The following is a 17850-nucleotide window of genomic DNA, read 5'->3' as shown; positions in this document are numbered from 1 at the left end:
GCATTATCCTCTCCCTGCTCACACTGCTTGTTTTCTCCCTTATCCCTGTGCACAGATGTGACACAAAGCATTTTCCCTGCAGCAAAGTCCTTACAGCATTAGTGCAGTGGTTCCTCAGAGCAACACCTAGCACTGCTCCTCTCATTTTGACCTTTGCATTCCTCCTTTTTTTTTTCCTCGCACCTCACTGCACAGTGTCTTTCTGACACAGGCAAGCATTGCTGAGTAAGTCTGGCACCCATGCTGACACACTCTGTGCCTTGCATGGCTCTCTGATTAGTCTGATCAAGTATGCAAGAACACACTTTAAAAACATGAATCCCCGCACTGACAAACACAAGATTTATTAAGCTCAACCACAGGCCTTAGAGAAGAGAGAACAGCCACTGCTGATTTATGATAAATAACAAAATTCTGATAGGAAATCACAAGTGGCTTTTCTCTCTAAATAAAGCATCTCAAAGCATTTGTTATGAATCCAGGCTGAGCATGTTTTACTCCGTGTCTAACATCAGGGCTCTCTTCAAAAGAACTCACACAAAACAACTTGCTATGACATTTATAAAATGGGCTAATCAATTTGAAGTCAAACCACATTTCTTGCTACACCAACTATCTCCTGGTAACAAAGCCTATAATCATTTATTAAAACCCCAATCTTCCATGCTCTGTACAAAGCATGGAACAAGCAGGGAGAGCAACCCACAGAAAGCAAAGCAATTTCTTCACAGGACTGGCACTTCCTAAACTGCTCCACTCCCTCCAGACAGCTCAGAGCCATGTTTTCCTATTAAGTGCTGCTGAGGCCAGCCTGTTGGGGTGCCTCAGCCATACCCAAGAGAGGCCTGTGCTGGCAAATTACCAGGAGCCAGATGGCAACACTTAATGTGCACAAAACTGCAAAGACTGCAGCCATTTCTTGCCTTGCTGCAGATGTTCCAGCTGCTCAAGGAGGTGCCACCACATCCAGGTGCATCCCACCCCAAGGCGGGCACAGCCAGGAGTTCCTGGGCAACTTGGGGAATGTCCTAGACTAACCTCACCAGCTTCGCCAAAGCAAAGAGATGCCTCTCCTTTCATCTCCACCATATCCTGGGCTCTCAGGCCCTAAGCAGGCAGGAGGCCAGCGCTGCAGAGCGCTCACCTCGCTGCCTTCTACGCAAGCTCAGAGCTCAGCTGTCACAGGCTCATCAGCAGTGCAGCTGCAGGTTCTTCCTGCTCCCCAAGGCAGGTTTTAAACTTGTTAGAAAGGTGCAAGCAAGAGGGATTTTCATACTCTGCATATTGATATTAACTGCTCAGGCCAAATGCTGTTAAATCAGAGGAAAATTGGCAGTTTTGTTCCAAAGCAGGTTTAAATTATAAAACCCAGCAAATTAAAAACATGACATTATCTGGCCTTTCTTGTAACTTGCTCCCTGAATCCTCTCCCATTTGTCCGTCTTCTCTATAGCCTTTGCTGTGGAATTGCATCTCACAGGAATAAGAGAGGGAAAAAAAAAAAAAAATGGAAAAGAGGAGAAGGCTTAAATCTGAAGAAAATCATATTGACTTGCCCCACACCTGTCATCTGCTGAAGTGGCTTTTCTGGAGCACTGCACTCTATCTTTGGCTGATAGGCAGTGCCGTCTGGCTTCCTCCTCCCTGCTTTCCTCTTCAGCAGTAAGGCAAGAACATAAAAATATACACAGAAATCCAGTAAACCCTTCCCCTTGCTGCCTGTGCGCCTTCCCCGACAGACACGTGATGGCATCGCTGTAACTCACCTCCAGCTCCCCATGGCTTTACTGCACCATGTCACAGGAGCTTTAGAGGGCAAGGAGCAACTCCTTCAGCTTGTACAAGAATGCACCTTGCACAAAAATCTCTTATCAAGTAACAACAGCAACTGATCTCTTCTCCTTAGCTGTGCCCCACCTTCCCATGCTTCTCCAAAGCCAGGTATTTCCAGGGATACTTAACAGCAGTGACTGCAGCATGCCTTTCCACCAAGCCTTGCAGTGAGCTGTGGTGGGACTGCACCTCAAAATAGTCCAGGGAGAGTGGAAGAGCCCATATCACTAGAGAGAACCTGTAAGCCATACTCTGAACACACTACTCACCTCTGTGCAATTTGCATGGGTTCCCCATCTTCAGGCACATCCTCTGCAGGCAGTACCTGGCAGGGCTGGAAAGGAAAATTCTGGTGTTATATAAAACAATGTGCACAGGTGACTTAGGTCTGCTGGGTCATTGGATTCTGCCCATGACATTGCACTTAATCTGCTGTATATTTTTATCTGAAAATAACTCAGTATCCATTTGAAACCAGTCAGCTTTTTCTGTCCATCCCTCCTTTTGGCAAGCCTGGCAGTACTTTTTGTTACCTTGCTGCCTAGACATGTTCCTGGATAGCTCATGGCCATCCACTCCTTCCAACATGGCCCATCGTCTTCCATGCTCTCTGCCTGTTCTCAGCATCCACCTCAATGTATTTGTAGGCAGCATCCATAGCTTTTCTCCACCTCTACCTGTGCTGAGCTTGAAACAAGCCAAGGATTTCAGTGTCCCCTGCATTCCCCCAGGTACCCTAGCAGCCCTCACCTACTCCTCTTTAAAACTTATTTTCCTGAGCCAGAATCAACTGGTACAGCTGATGCTTGACCATGAGAAGCACTTCTTTGAAATTTCCTAGAGATAAAATCTGTTGCATTTTTCTTGCCTGGGAAAATCAGCTGTCCCATCAAAGGAAGGGAACAGATTAACCTGCACAATCTAAAGCTGGAAAATCTGTGTGCATTTTACCCCATTTTTCATTTAGTTCTATGACTCCATTTATTCTTTCCTTTAAAATTTGTTCAAAAGCCTTATGCACTGCTGAGGTCAAGCTAACATGCCAGTCATTACCCAGATCCCTTTCTTCTTCTGCAGTGTACACGTTACACTTGCCATCCTCTAATCAGGTGGAATTACAACGGTTTATTAGCAGTCCTTGCGGTCAGGCCTACAATTTCTCATGCTAGGTCTCAAAGAAACCCAAGGAGTTTTCCTCCCCCTTCCCTGAGTCTATCAAACATTATAAGCTTGATTTCCACCAAAGGTTTCAACTTCGATCAGCTCCACTTCTGGATATACTTCCCCAGCAAGCTCCAAATCAAGGCCCCTCCTGTCAAATTTCCCTAACATGACTCCAGCCCCCAAATATCCTGTTTTATCATTGCTTTTTTTACTTCTTTGCAGCCTAGCTCATCATTAACATAAAATACCACACCTCCTCTTTTATTTTCATTTGTCTTTGTCCTGAATTGTATATTTCTTAACAATGCCTCTGCCCTAGTCATGAACACTCATCCATGTTTCTGTTTTTCCTTGTACATCTGTTATAAAATATGGCATTAATTCAGGTCACCAGACTCCAAATCTCCAGAATTGGGTCTTTTCCCTCTGAATCTTTTAAAGACCAAGAGTCCCCTAACCTTATTTGAAAGGCTCTGAAGAAATTGATTCTATTAGCACTGAAGTTTGTTAGTGCAGGTTCATAGGCTGTGAGATCTCCCGACAGCCAGGATTTGCTCTGTGCAAATATCCCCTGGCTGCAGGAGGCAGTGACAGCACTCGACTGCTGCCAGGGTGGAAGGTCTGTGCCCATTCCAGGTGAGGGTTTCAGGGCAGGAGTACAGGCAGCCTCCCTCAAGCACATCATTTGCACCTTCATTTCACACATGGCATGAAGCCATGTCCTTTTTCAAGGGCAGTTTTGAGTCCTACACTCAGCACAACCTAAGATTCCCACCAGCCCTGGTGGCACTGGGGGAGCCCCAGGGCAGCACAGGCAGCAAAGGATCTCCAAGAGATGCAGCAAGGTGGAGACACGACAGCCCTGGGCCCCTCCTTTGTCACTGCCAGTGGAATTGTATTTGATAGAGGGAAAAAAATGGAGACAAGGCACAAGCAAACATCAAACATATCGATTTTGCAAGTAAATCACCTGCTCTGGCCTCAGTGTGCGACTGCACAGAGAGGCGAGAGAAAGGAGCTACCTCTCATGCTGGGTGTGATAAAGCAGATGAAAAGGCATTTAGAAATTATTTTCTCTCGTGTAAATAGAAGACTGGCAAATTTTGGGCTAGGTTTGAAACTGTAAAGTCTGCTCCCCCTCCCTTATTTTTTCACCTTAAAAATATCAGAAAGGCTACATCTCTCAGTTATGGCTCTGAGACAGCTCCCATGGTCAAGAGGAGAGGGTTACAAGTTACCACTCAGCAGCACTAAAACCTCTTTTCTCCTCAAGAATTAATTAGATATTAGCATTAAACAGATAGTATTTTAAAAAATACCACACAATTTTCAGTACTGATTAAAAGTTCATGCCCTTCCCAGCTGCTGTAGCTTCCCAAGGGCTTTAGAGTACACATCCACAGACCTTCAGTCACCCCAATCTTCCAGTATAATGACACCTTCATTTCCAGAGGAAAAGCTACTGGAAAAAAAAAGTGCAGTTTGCTTTAAGAACCTCTCAGGACTTTTGTATCTATCCTAAGGAAATGAAAAAGGGCACAAGTCAGTTCCTTTCCTCTGCAGATCACCTCTAAGGCTTGTTTAAATCTCCATCTGCTAAACCCAAGCCAAAGCACTGTCATGAAAAGTCACATTTCAGCACAGGCTGCTCTGCTCTTTTTCTGTAACCAGAAAATGCAGACATGACGTTTTTCCTAAGTGTTCAATATTACAAGACAGAATATAAATATCACAAAACAAGTTAAGTATCTTTCTAACACCAGGGTAAATGATCAAATATACTTGAAAACAGGAACAACAGAGCCAAGGCTTCAGTCATAGAGAAGATAAAGTTATACAATGATCCGGGAGTGAAGTCATTATGAAAAATGAGGGTTGGAAAAGGCTGACACAAACCTAAAATACAGCAGTAATAAATACTTCATCTGACTAGCAATCTGTTTAAACTTAGCAGTGACAGAAAGCTGCCTTCCGCTCCAGCAGGAGAGCCCTGACAGAGACAGAGGCTGACACCTAGTGTCTAGCACACCCGAGCCTGAGAGAAGGTGCCCAACAACAGGACAAGGACAGGGAGCACCACCATGGTGACAGATCACCAGGGCAGGCAGAAGATGCCTGTGACCACACAGAGACTCTCCCAGCCACGAGGGAAAAGAGCACTTCCAAAGGTGAAGCGCTGATAGAGGCAGACAGGCATGGAGGGGCAAACAGGAAAGAAAGGCTGTGCTGCAAGGACAAACCCACATCTCTGTCTGCAAAGGGAAACCCAGAGCTCCCCACATAGCCACAGGTTTATAAACTGGTTTACCAGAGCTGGTGCTGGTCAGCATCACCTCTGTGCCCTCTATCTTGACATACTGCCAGGCTGCACCCTTCTGAGAAGGATCAGCTGGATGTGCTGGTCTCTGGAGCACTAACGATGACTGCCAGACTGCTCAATGGCCCCTATCTTGTGTGAGCTGGGTGTCAGCCTGTACATTTCTCTCCCTTCACAGTAACCTGTGAGGCTGGGGGAGGAAGTCCCTAAATTTAAGAGGGGCATTAAATAGCACTGCCTGCTTTGCAGAAGGGACTGAACCATAAAATGGACAGAAGGGCATGGCTGCTCAACTTCTGCTCAGTGGTGAAGCTCTTACCTGGCAGTAGCTGGTAGTCGGTTCATCATCAGAAGTGGAGTTCTTCTCTTCTTCCATGCTGTGCCCTGGACTCTCTGCCTCCTTCCTCTTTGAAGGGTGGAGCCAGGTGATGTTTTCAGACTCCTGCCCCTCTGTGTCTCCATCTTCTGTACCATCAGCTACCCCATTCTCCCTGCTTATCTCTTCTCCTTTCCCAAGCTCATTTTGGCTCAAGGAAGAACTGGGCACAACCGGGTTACCAAACTCTTTCTTATGCAATAGCTGCCTCTGAGCCTGCTTCAGGCTCTTCTGGTAAACCTCCAGCTGACACAAGATGACTTTGGTGTACTGGTTGGGGTCCACCCCTTTGGGGCAGAAGGGGATGCCCCAATAATAGTGCACTGTGTTTCTTGCCTCCTCCTGTTTGTGCTTCTCCTCCACCGCAGTCGGCATGCAAAGATCCAGGGTACTGCCAGACCCCTCATTCTGCTCTGCTTGCTCTGTGGAAGCACAGACCTTGGCAGTGTGCCCAGGCTGTGAGCTGTGTTTGGTACCTGCTCCTCCACCACTCCTCCTGGGGCTGTCACACTGTTCTGTGCTCCTGCTCTTCCAGAGTGCGGCTGAGCTCCCAGCACCAGCTTCTCCAACAGAATCACCAGTGCTGGGCAGGAGTTGCTCTTTTGGTTCGTGGCCTGCTGCCTCAGAAGAGCTGGAGGGGCTGTTGAACAGTCTCCGAGGTGTCAGTCGCCAGGAGCCTCCGGAAGCCACCTTGCCAAAGGTGGGACTCAAAGACATGAAGTCCTCTCCGAGAGTGCTGGGTAACATGTTACTCGAATCACTTTTTGCTGGTGAGGAAGACTTTTCACTTGACCTTGTCACAGGCTGGCCCTTCCCCGGAGACATGATTATGCTGGATACTAGTGAGTTTTCAACGATTTTCTGGCTTAACCTCCTCAACACTACCAAGGGGCTCCGGGCGACATCCATCTGTCCATTCCCATCAGCTCTGGAGCTCTGTGAGTGGGAGCTGCAGTCAGAGGGAGGGGTGTCAGGGCAGCATGCCAGGCCTCCCAGGACCTCAGAGCCTTCGTTCTCAGCAGGCTGGCTCTGGCCCTGTGAATCCAGTTCTTCCACTGACAGCTGAGGAGTTGCAGACAATGAGTCTGAGGGCTGACAACTCTGAAAAACAAAAGGTTGATCTCCTACAGACACATTCTCTATCAGCACAGCACAGCACAACCAAGGGCTCCCACAGCATGCTGGTAGCCATCACACAGACTGCAGATCCCCCTATCCCAAATCAGAACTCTGTACCCCAAAATAGGGACAGCTGGGGTTAGACTTCATGTCCCTCTCACTAGGAACAGTACAAAGCAACCACTCTGCAGCTGCTGTCATTCCAGGTTGTGCTGGGAATATCTACACCCCACAGTAAGACTTTATTTTGTGCAGCATGGTAAAACAAGCACAGACAGCAATGTTGCTAAAGAACCCTAGTGAGCCTCTTCACAGAAGTGCACTTACACTAAGGCTCTCAGCAATGGCCTTCCTCAAGAGCTCCTCCTCTTCCTCTTCCTGATAGTTCACTTCTCTAGCCTCTTGCTCACTCATTTGCAGGGCCAGTGCAAATTGTTCCTCTTCAGTCATCTCTACAGCAGAAGAAACAGGATAATGTCAAGTCACAGCTGCAGGTGTATGTAAACACCCAGTGAATATCCAGCATATAGGGAGAAAGGGGTGAGAGTCCCACCTCCCCAGGAGGAATGCAGAGAAAATCATCTAAACCTCAGCTGTCCTGAAAAGGTGTCACCAAAACTGGAGCAGGCAACACTAAATGAGAAAGGTAACTCAGGTCAGGAACTTCACCTCGGGTTTCTACAGCAATCTGAGCTCCCATTCCCCGAGTGTATTAACTGCAACATGACATTTCATTTGCCATCAAACAACACAAACTGCAGCTGCAGAATGCATGTTCAAGGAGAGAGGAAAAGGACAGATTTCTAAAGTGTGCTCATTTTGTATTGGATAGGCTCAGCAGCAAGGTAGGATAAACAAAACATTTTTAAGACACTTTTTTTACTAGCTGAGTAGCACACCTCACCATCTTCTGACACAGATACCTGCAATACCACAGGAGACCTATCCAAGAGAAAAACAGCTACATATTGTTCACCCTGAGCTGCAGTTGGAAAGCTCTGTGGAGGATAATGTTACTTGCTTGGTGGTATTATAGAGGATATTTCCCATGCATACATCCCCTTTCTGCTCACATCACCACTCCACTGCATCACTAAGTCAGTCATGCATGGGAAACAGGTTTCCTACACTTGTAACTGCTATTTCAGCAGAAAATTTATTCCTAAAATATTCCTCGCTCCAATCAAACCAAAAGTCTAGACTGGCTATGTAGAAACAAAGCAGTTAGTTACTTTGGAAAACACTTATTTACTTAGATTCAATCCAACACATTCATTCTGCTTAAAATATACAATGCCTGCAGAATGGAGTGCAGCTTGAAAAACAACTCAACAGCACTCTCAGGAGCTGAAAAATACATCTTCTCACTCGAAACAAATTGACAGATTTCCTTCAGAACCCGCTCCCTCCTCCAGGCAGAATCCTGCACGCACCATCTCATGCATGAACCAAAGGCTCGCGCTCTCCGACGGGCTACAACATCTCTAAGACGTGCCATTTGAACAGGGAGGCTGCCCAAGCACAAAACATGCCTTCACTGCAGCCAGCTCCAGACACAGGCATTTCCCTGGATAAAGATGCTTTCACAAGTTGCAGGCTCCCATTTTCTACCCCATCCTCTCCCTGCCAGCTGCCACACGAACACAGCAGTGCAGCCGTGCTCAGGACTGCAGCCTGTCCATGACAGCACTGCTGCAACCAGGAGCATCCACAGAGCACAGCTTTGCTCTGCCCTTCCCCCAGCTCCTGGATGATGGCAGCCTCGTGCTCCCCCCACCCAAGCAGGATCTGAAGCATTTTTGGACTGATTACCATCAGATTCCTTTATGTGTCCTATTAAAACAGCACTTAGCTTCAGGTTGTTGGTTTGGGGCGGGGTGGGGGTGGGGGGTAATTCCTTTGAAAATTAAGAAAGAGGTTGAAGGGAAAGCAGACTGCAGCGCTCTTAGGGCTCGTGGGGATCTTTTGTCCTTGGACAAAGTCACTCTATGATGTTACAGCCAGGAGGGACCAGGGCAAAAAAAAAAAAAAAAAAAAAACATCCTTTAATGGAAAGCACAGTCCAGCGTATGGAGAAAGCTCCCAGCCCCAAGTACAGCAGCATTAAACAGAATATCACAGAGTCAATTAGGTTGGAAAACACCTCTGAGATTGAGTCCGACCTTTGACCAATCACCACCGTGTCATCCAGCACTTAGTGCTACACACAGTCTTTTCTTTCTCCATAATACCAAATAACTTCCAAGCATTAAGAAAGTGTGTGCTGATTTATTTTCCTGCCCAAACCATCACAGCAACCAGCAAACACAGACATGTGCAGGAAAACTGGTGCACATGATCAGCACCCTGCAACACACGACTTTCCACGTGCTTCAACAGGGGCCTGAGTGTTTGCCAGTTCAGGCTATCAACATCCATGAAGCTTAATAAAAAGAAACATTTTTTGGCGAGCTACTGCTGTACATTTTGTTTTCTTCTCCCTCCCTGGCACAGCAATTTCCCCTCTGGGGACAGGGAATGTGCCAGACAAATGCTGCCTCTGGCAAAGAAACCAGTGACAAACAAGATGCACTTAGTGCACGTTCCAGTTGAGTAGGTGCTCTGGAGATGGGGAAAACTCGAGTTTAAATCCACCTGGCATTACTATGGGGAGAGCAAAGAGCAGCTCTGCTCGTGCCTTCCAGCAGACCTGATCTGCTTTAAGTGGTATTTCATGCTCCAGGACTGATCACTTCTTAGCACCGTGTGTTTTATTAAACTTGATGCTGATTGCAGCTGTCATGATTTATGATGATTAGAAACCCAGAGCGCTGTGTTAGCCCCCGACCACTGTGTGCAAACAGAGCTGGGGAGAGGGCTCAGAATGTATGGCAGGGACTGCACAGATCCCTGGAGAAACGACCCCTCTCCATCTGGAGCGATGCTCAGCTCGCACTCATCACTCGCCTGCCTTGGAGGAGCCCATTCCCGGGGGAAGCACCAGCACTGGGAACTCTGCATCTCACACTCCAAAATCCTCTCCTCACATGTCCATCCCAACGCAGCAGGAAATCCCAGCGCCTCTCTGGGGACCACGGCATCCAAGAGACCCGCAGATGGGAAGGAGGGGTCAGAGAGAAACTGTTTTTAAGATACGGCAGCCCTAAACAAATTAAACCATTTCAGAGCCTTTTTAAATGCTAATACGGCAATTTGCAAAGCGATTTATGTTCCATTTTGACATTTGCAAAGTGAATTAGATGCAAAACCCCACTAGTTGTAGTTATAACACTTACTAATAGGAGATTTACTCAAAAATAACAGAAATTCGGGATCTCAGTATTTTTACATATGCAAAACGCAATTACAGTAAAAACATTCAAATGTGCTTTAAAGCATTGACTTCTTCCAGAAAAAGAGAGAGAGACTTCTTTAGGTTTTGTATTTCCATTTATCCTGTCAGGATGAAATGTCACAGATGTATTTTAGTTATGGCTTTAGGTTAAAATTAATAAAACCACAACAAAGCAAAAAAGGGAGGATATGCTTCATAACGAGTGCCTGCCAATATCCGAAATTTTCCAGTTTTGGGGAGAAAGAACTTGCTCTACCCAGAAGCACCCAATCTTTACAAAAGACCAATTTGCCTCACAATTCAAAGAATTTATTTAAAGACACTGGGAAAAATAATTACTACTTCAAATCTTAATTTGCCTAAAAGCAAACACTGAAAGTCTAATTATAGCTTCCCACAAATGAGAACAGCCCCATCATCACACGTGCTCAAGTAAGCCCCTGCTCTCTGACTGTGCAGTGCCAGACACCCCCAAACTCAGATAAGCACACTAAGCAACAAAATAAGGCAGCTTTTGCCCCAGGAAAAGAAAAACTATTATCAATAATTTCAACTTCTAGAAACACAGCAGAATTCCTCTGTTGTCTGGAGAGCCAGCCCCATCTCCTGTGGATTTTCTGGAGCACACTGAACACCTTTTGCACAGCACCAGCTCCTGAAACCCTACACATTCAATGATGCAACGAGGACATCCAACTTCTGCAGATCCCTGCTCTTAGCACCATATGCTTGGTCACATTTCAGTGACATCTCCAAAGGGGGGGTTTCAGCTTTAATTTGGTGCTCTGTTTCCTTTGGGAGAAAAAGAAGGATAAGAAAAAGAACTCTTTCCCCATCTCTGACTTTGCTATCTTACTTGTTCAACACAGACATGCACAGTGGGCTGCAGCTCCCACAAAGAGCTGGGCTGTTCTGTGCTATGGCCTTAGGCCTCTATTAAAAACAATTTAATTCACACAAACCCTGTGAGGACTGACAAGCCCAACTGCTGCTGCTTGCAGAGCACTGGCGTGCTCCATTTTGTTCAGTGATTGCTTTGGGTTTTGCAGGAGGCAACATCTTTCCCATTTTAAAACATCCTGAATTTTATGTGCTGGATGGACCACTGCCTCACAGAGCACAGGAACATGAGTGGGGACCCTCTGGGGCCTGGCTGCTGTAACATGTGGGGCTGTACAGGGAGCACAGGGAGCTGTGGGGCTGTACAGGGACCTAGCTATGCTCAGTGGGCCCTTCTGCCTGTACATCAGAATATGAGCAGGAACATCCCAGCTTTTAGCATTTGTTCATAGACTTATTGTTCATGAATGCATTTAATCCCTTATTAAAGCAGCTGATACTGACCTCTCCACAATCTTCTGTGACACAAACTTCCAGGAGTTCATCCCATGCTGTGTGAAGTATTACTGTCCTTCACCCATTTTAAACCCATCTATTTCTTGCTATTTCCACTGATACATCCCAGGAGATGGTAAACAACAGCTCTGTGCTCAGCTGAGGTATTGCCTTCCTGATGGGAACTTTGATCCCACTGTTCTCTCCTAACAAAGCAGCCCCAAGCTTTCCAGCCTCTCTTCACCAGGCAGCTGTCCCCACTCCTTCACAGCTTGGGCTGCCTTTCTCTGGATTTACCACTGTGCCCTTGCTATGCAGAGGCCAGAACTGCACACAGTGCTGTGACAAGGGTGCGCCAACACTTTATATAACAGCAAAATTACATCAACTAATCCCTGGTTCTTAACACCCTTCCTTATGATGCCCAGCATTGCTGGTGCTCTGGCTGCCCCCACACTGTGAGCTGATGATTTCAGAGAACTGTCAGCTGCGACTCAGATCCTTCCTGAGCAGCAGCTGTCGGGTCAGATCATTGTGATGTTTCAGGGACAGACAGGAGCAGAGGGGCCTGGACAGGAAAGCAGTTTGTGACTGACGGCACTTTCAGATCACAGTTTTGAACCTCAGACAGTTTTGAATCCAGAGAGGTACCAACACCCTCACACACTTATCTTGGAAGTGCAAAATTTAGCCCTGTGAAGGGTCTTTTGTGCATCCCCAGCCATGCCACAGCCTTTCTGCAAGAGAAATAATCTCTAACATAAACAGCAGAAGCTGCTCAGCACCCGACAACTTCCCCAGCCCCACAATCAAGACCTACGTGCAATTTTTCTTTTAGCAGCAAACTTGGTTCGATCCAGCTGCTTTGTTCTCTTCTTTTGCAATCCACTCTCTTCCTTTGACTCCTGCTGCAATAGAAAAGAACATGGTGAGTGAATGCAATATGTAAGAAATACTACCAGCCCCCTCCCCCAACTACTCAGACACAAACACTGGTTCAAGAACAAGCGTCTATTTGTGTGAAATTTGAATTTCAAACGTAATCCAAACACATTCTGTAACTATTAAAAGCTGTGTGATAAGCATAACGAGCAAAAAGAGTTACAGACTGACATAAACAGAGAAGTAGGAGAGACAATAGACTTCATGCCAGTCACCACCATGCACTGCACCTACTACCCATGATTTTAGAGAGAATTTGTTTGGCCTTGCTAAAACATTGATATTTGTAAGCACTCAAAACAGAAAAACAGAACCTTTTTATAACTGAGCATCACACACCTGTAAGCCAGGACTGTTTCCTGCCATGCAGCTTCTAGTACTATGCCCAGGCAATTTCAGGTGATCAAAACCAGAGTCCCTAGCCATTTTTGGAGACCCACACCAATGCACCCCAAAGGCAGGAGGGCCAGCTGTATTTTCTTCTCATGCTATTCTCTCATTGTATTCATAAAATCAAAGAATGGCTTGAGCTGGAAGAGACTTTAAAGATAATCTCATTTCATGGGCAAGGACACCTTCCACTAGACCAGAGTGCTCAGAACACCATCCAACCTGGCCTTGAACACTGAGGGGCATCCAGAGCTTCTTTGGGCAGTATTGCCACAAGTATTTAATTTCTGAAACTCAAATACTTCAGAAACTTGCTGTCTTGAGGCACCCTCAAGAACAATACTCCCACAAACAACTTAAATGTGTGCTGCTTTAAGCATAAAGACTGCAGCACAAATGGGCACAGGCTTAAATGACACAAATTTCTGCAAGTTGCTGTCCTAACGGCTTAGGCGAGGGCACACACATTACTCAAGGCTGGCACTGGACCCCTTCCAATTTGTCTCTCTAAATCAGGTAGGATTAGAATCAAATCCAGTGTTTCAGGCAGAGACCCACTCCTGGCCAGGATGGGCTTTGCAGTGCTCCCTCTGCAGCTACACTGAGTTTTGCAGCCCATGAGACAAATCAGCCACATGCTTGTGCCTCATTCCACCTCCTGTGCCAAGAGGAGGATTCAAGGAGGGGCACATGGCTTGGGCTACTTTAACACAAACAGATACATTGATTATTTTTGAGTGCCATCCATTTATTTTGTCCTTTGCCCATGTTTCTGGACCCGTGAAGTCCTTCAGACTGCACCTCCATGCTGAGTTTTGCTGAAGACATCTCTGGCTTTAGTGTTATCTGTAGTTTTTATTAATCTATATACACCACTTGCTCCCTCTTACAGATCGTTAATGAGGATGTTAAAACACACACAGACCTAATATTGATCCTCTTGGCCTCAGCTTTACATCTCCCCCAGATGAGCCTCTCCTTTGTTCATCAGCAGCTCTTACTGACAGTCTTTTAGCAGGATTTCAATCCAGGAATGTTGCTATCTAGACCAAATTAAATTATTTATCCAACTAAGATTTTGCAAGACATACTACTAGGTGGTTTCCTGAAACCTTAATACATCACAGCTCTTACACATCCTAATACCTACACCATTCCTCACTTTCACTGACTTAAAAATCACCTCACAACACAGCAGCAATCATGCTTGGCAAGTCCACACACACTCGTGCTTGTGCCTAAGGGTTTTTTTCTGTGACTGATTCCTTCTCTTCCTCACACAGACCAGTTTAGGTACCCCCTTTCCAAGATATGCCACTGAGTCTCCAAAAGGCTGCTTCACATCTAGAATTTCTCTTCTTAGGAGATGGATGCCAAGCTCCTGCTCAGGAGGTGAAATCCTCTTTCTTCCAGGGCCCTGGCATGGTGCCCCTCGCCACAGTTTTCCATAAGCTGTGGAATCCCCCACCCCAAACTGCCCTGCCTTGGTCTGCAGCAACAGCCCCATGCTGACCTCGTGAGCTGCTCACACCTCAGGGGATGGGGAACAATCTGTGGGATTGCACCAGGATTATATGCTGGAGGAGGCTCAGCAACAGCTCTCCTGCCCTCCCCAAAACCCTGCCTAACAATGCTAAACCCACCCCAGCTTAAAACAGGGGCAGTTTAATCCTAACAGGCTCTGTAAATCCCCAGCTCTTCTCTCTAGGCATCAATCTTCCCCTCATCACTCCCGCACTTGCTGGAAGGTCAACCCTGACACTCTCATCTGCAGCTCTTTTCCAGGGCACAGATGTGATTTATGAGCACACCAAACTTTCCATGGCTGTGAGTGCCTGCTCTGTGCACAGAGACACACACTAACAACACACACCACAGAACAACACGGGCTCAAACACCTCCAGGGCTTCCAAGGGGAACAGAGTGCCTGGCATGGGGCATCAGATCCACGGCACAGCCAAGTACGTGCCTCATTTCCCTGTGCTGATCCTGAAGAATCTCAACATTTACACCAGTGGCAGGAGCAAAATTATTGAAGGACACGTGTTGTATGAACCTCATACATTCGAGAATGCTGCTGAGCAATTTAAACATCTTTCTACTGAACAGCCACGGTACAATGAACTGCTGAAGCAAATCCAATTAATCCTGATGGGCCAAAATATATACACACATCTCAATTCCAAGAATTCTTAAATCTTCTTTATTTTTAAACCCAGAAAATAAAACATACCTTTTAATTAGGATTTATGGCTGTTTGTACCTCTGCTGGGAGAGAGCCCCGCAGGCCCCAGAGTGCTCTGCATAAATGCAGGCATGGATGGTAGAAACAGAAGGGGCCAAGAAAATTCAGAGAAGACAACAGGGCTTGCTCTTCCTGACCCAACCTTTTAATGCTCATCTATCTACAAGGATAATAGGAACTCAAGGGGCCACTCAACCAACTGCCTTTCTAATAAGATCACTAGTCCAAAAATAATCTTAATCAATTAAAATATTCCCAAACTGCAGCCAATACTCTTAGTTACAAGGTCATCTCCAACACACATCTTCCAAGAGAAACTAATTATTATAGAGGAGGTGAGGTAGGAACTGCACACCTCTGCTCAGTGCCAGCCTGGAAAGCACCCCTCCTCCTTTGCTGTCAATTCAAGGCATAACGGCCAGAAGGAATCCAAATTCTTTTCCTGTGTGTCAGGCTCTGCACTTTAATTTATGATGCTCTCTTATGAGCAATTTCACTGTCAGCATTGTACACAGATCAAGAAATAGACAGATTTCCAAAGTTCCTTACACATTTAGTGGAAGGCAGCCACTATTCTTCTTGTTTTTGTAACCTGCTTGGTTTCACCAGACAGCAGGAAATCAAACTCCCATTTTAAAAATGCTTTTGCACATACTTAAGAGAAGGCTGACTCTGCCAGCAGAAACAGATACAGCTCCACTCATTTCTAAAAGCCCATAAATGGAAGCCAGTAGCCAGCATCCCACATCCTGCTCCCTTGAATCCGCATGATAAACCACAGAAATCAGCTTCCACTGACTCAGGGAAGAAAAGGCTACAGCAGAATGTCTCCACCCCTAACAGTGCAGACTGCAAAGTCAAAAGGTCTGGGTAATTTTACTGCTCAACAGCAGTTGGGGCCATCTAACAATAGGACACAGCCAAACACCACACATCCTGCATGGGAAATATGCAGATGAAAACCAGACTAATTTATTTTTAAAAGCCAATTAGATGTTGGAATTGCCATGTTTGGCTCTTGCCAAGGCTGCTGCTGAAATTAATATCACACCCTACTTTATTAGACTCTGACTTCAGTTCAGAATCTGTTTCAGCTTTGCTCTTTCAGCTCATTAGAACAAACCTGCTGGAAGTGGAGATGAACAACAAGACACAACAGGGCTCATGCCAGGATATGCAGTTCCTGATGAAGGGAGAGAGGACTCTGTAGGAAAAAGGGCTTTTACTGGGCTGTGAGAAGCCCAGATACAGATCAACCTGATTTTCAACAAGTGAGCTCAGCAGAGCCATGAAGCTTTCTCCAGAACCAACTCACGTTGCACTCTCCTCTGGGAGATGGAGGCACTGGGTCCCTTGGCACCAGCAGAGCCCATGGAGACAGCAGGGCACTGCAGCAACACTCCCATGTGGCTCTGCTTCGCTTGGCTGGTCAGTGGTGTGAGTTGGAGTCCTGGGATTAAGTTATTTTTATTCCTAGTAGCTGGTGCAGTGCTGTTTTGGATTTAGTACAAGAATAATGTTGATGGCACACCAAAGGTTTAGTTGGTGCCAAGCAGTGCTTACTCTAAATCAAGGCCTTTTCAGTTTCCTGTGCTCTGACAGTGAGCAGGTGCACAAGGAGCTGGGGGAGCTGGGCAAAGGGATATTCCATAGCACAGAACCTCATGGCCAGTGTATAAACAGGGGGGAATTGGCTGGGAGACACTGACTGCTGCTCAGGGACTGGATGGGCATCAGTCAGTGCGTGGTGAACAACTGGATTGTGGCACTGGTTTCTCTTGGATTTTACTCAGAGAAACATGGAAAGGTTTGGGTTGGAAGGGACCTTAGATTATCTCATTCCAATCCTCCTGTCCTGGACACTTCCCACAAGACCAGGTTGCTCATTGCCTAGCAATGACACTGCCAGGGATGAGGCATCCACATCCTCTCTGGGCATCCTATTCTAGTGTCTCATAACCCTCACAGTAAAGAATTTCTTCCATATACCTAAACTAAATTTCTCCCCTTTCAGTTTGAACCCATTCCTCCTTGTCCTATCACTACAGCTCCTGATAAAAAGCAGTTCCTCTCTCCCTTCTTTTCATTACAATTACTATTGATATTATCATTAGGATTATTAATAGTATTATTATATTTTATCTTGTTTCAATTATTAAGCTGTTCTTATCTCAACCCACGAGATTTACTTTTTTCCCCACGATTCTCCTCCTCACCATGGGGTGGGAGTGAGCAAGCAGCTGCCTGGTACTTAGCTGCTGGATGGGATTTAACTATGACAGGTGGCCACTGCCATCCTGGCTGTGACATTTCCAGTGCCATCTTCTCCACAGCAAAATGTGCCTCAGACCTTGCCTGGTCCTGAGGTGAGTGTCCACTGTCACAGCTGATGGAAACAGGATAGGGCAGTGGCTGGGTATTCCAGCCAATGCCTAAACACACCTCTCACTGCACCCTAGCCAAAATCTGATCTGGAACATCAACACATGCTGCTGATTACCCTGTGAGTATCTCCACACACAGGAACACTCAGGCAAAGGGATGTTCTGCACCGAAGGGAAGACAGGCCATGCAGAAATAGATGGCACCATCACCCTGGAGTCTTGTCATATGTTCCCCAAGGGCTGCCAGAGCTGATAGATCTGGCAGAAAGAGCTTGTGAGACTTGATGCCAACTTTATAAGTGCAGGCAGGTACTCTGAAAGCTCCCAAAGGACATATCCAGGCAAAAGACCCTTCCAAAAGGTCCCAGACCAGATCAGCAGCATTTGAGAATCAACTGCACTAAAGGCTGC

The 17850-nt window shown here is 46.3% G+C and overlaps 1 protein-coding gene across 7 annotated transcripts in view; it reads right to left on the bottom strand.

Annotated features, from left to right (window-relative positions):
- UIMC1 (ubiquitin interaction motif containing 1) overlaps positions 1-17850 on the bottom strand; it is a 39548-nt gene that overhangs the window by 14639 nt on the left and 7059 nt on the right. For 6 of the 7 annotated variants that reach the window (XM_056502160.1, XM_056502159.1, XM_056502162.1 and 3 more), the window contains exons 3-6: positions 12299-12386; positions 7137-7261; positions 5634-6791; positions 2103-2167 (exon numbers count right to left, since the gene is read on the bottom strand). In XM_056502160.1, coding sequence (XP_056358135.1) covers positions 2103-2167; positions 5634-6791; positions 7137-7261; positions 12299-12386 — 1436 coding nt within the window. The remainder of the gene's footprint in view (positions 1-2102; positions 2168-5633; positions 6792-7136; positions 7262-12298; positions 12387-17850) is intronic. The other variant, XM_056502161.1, reaches the window with a different exon arrangement.

The sequence above is a fragment of the Oenanthe melanoleuca genome, chromosome 13, assembly GCF_029582105.1.
Source record: "Oenanthe melanoleuca isolate GR-GAL-2019-014 chromosome 13, OMel1.0, whole genome shotgun sequence".
NCBI lineage: Eukaryota > Metazoa > Chordata > Aves > Passeriformes > Muscicapidae > Oenanthe > Oenanthe melanoleuca.
This window is presented reverse-complemented; position numbering and strand designations above follow the sequence as displayed.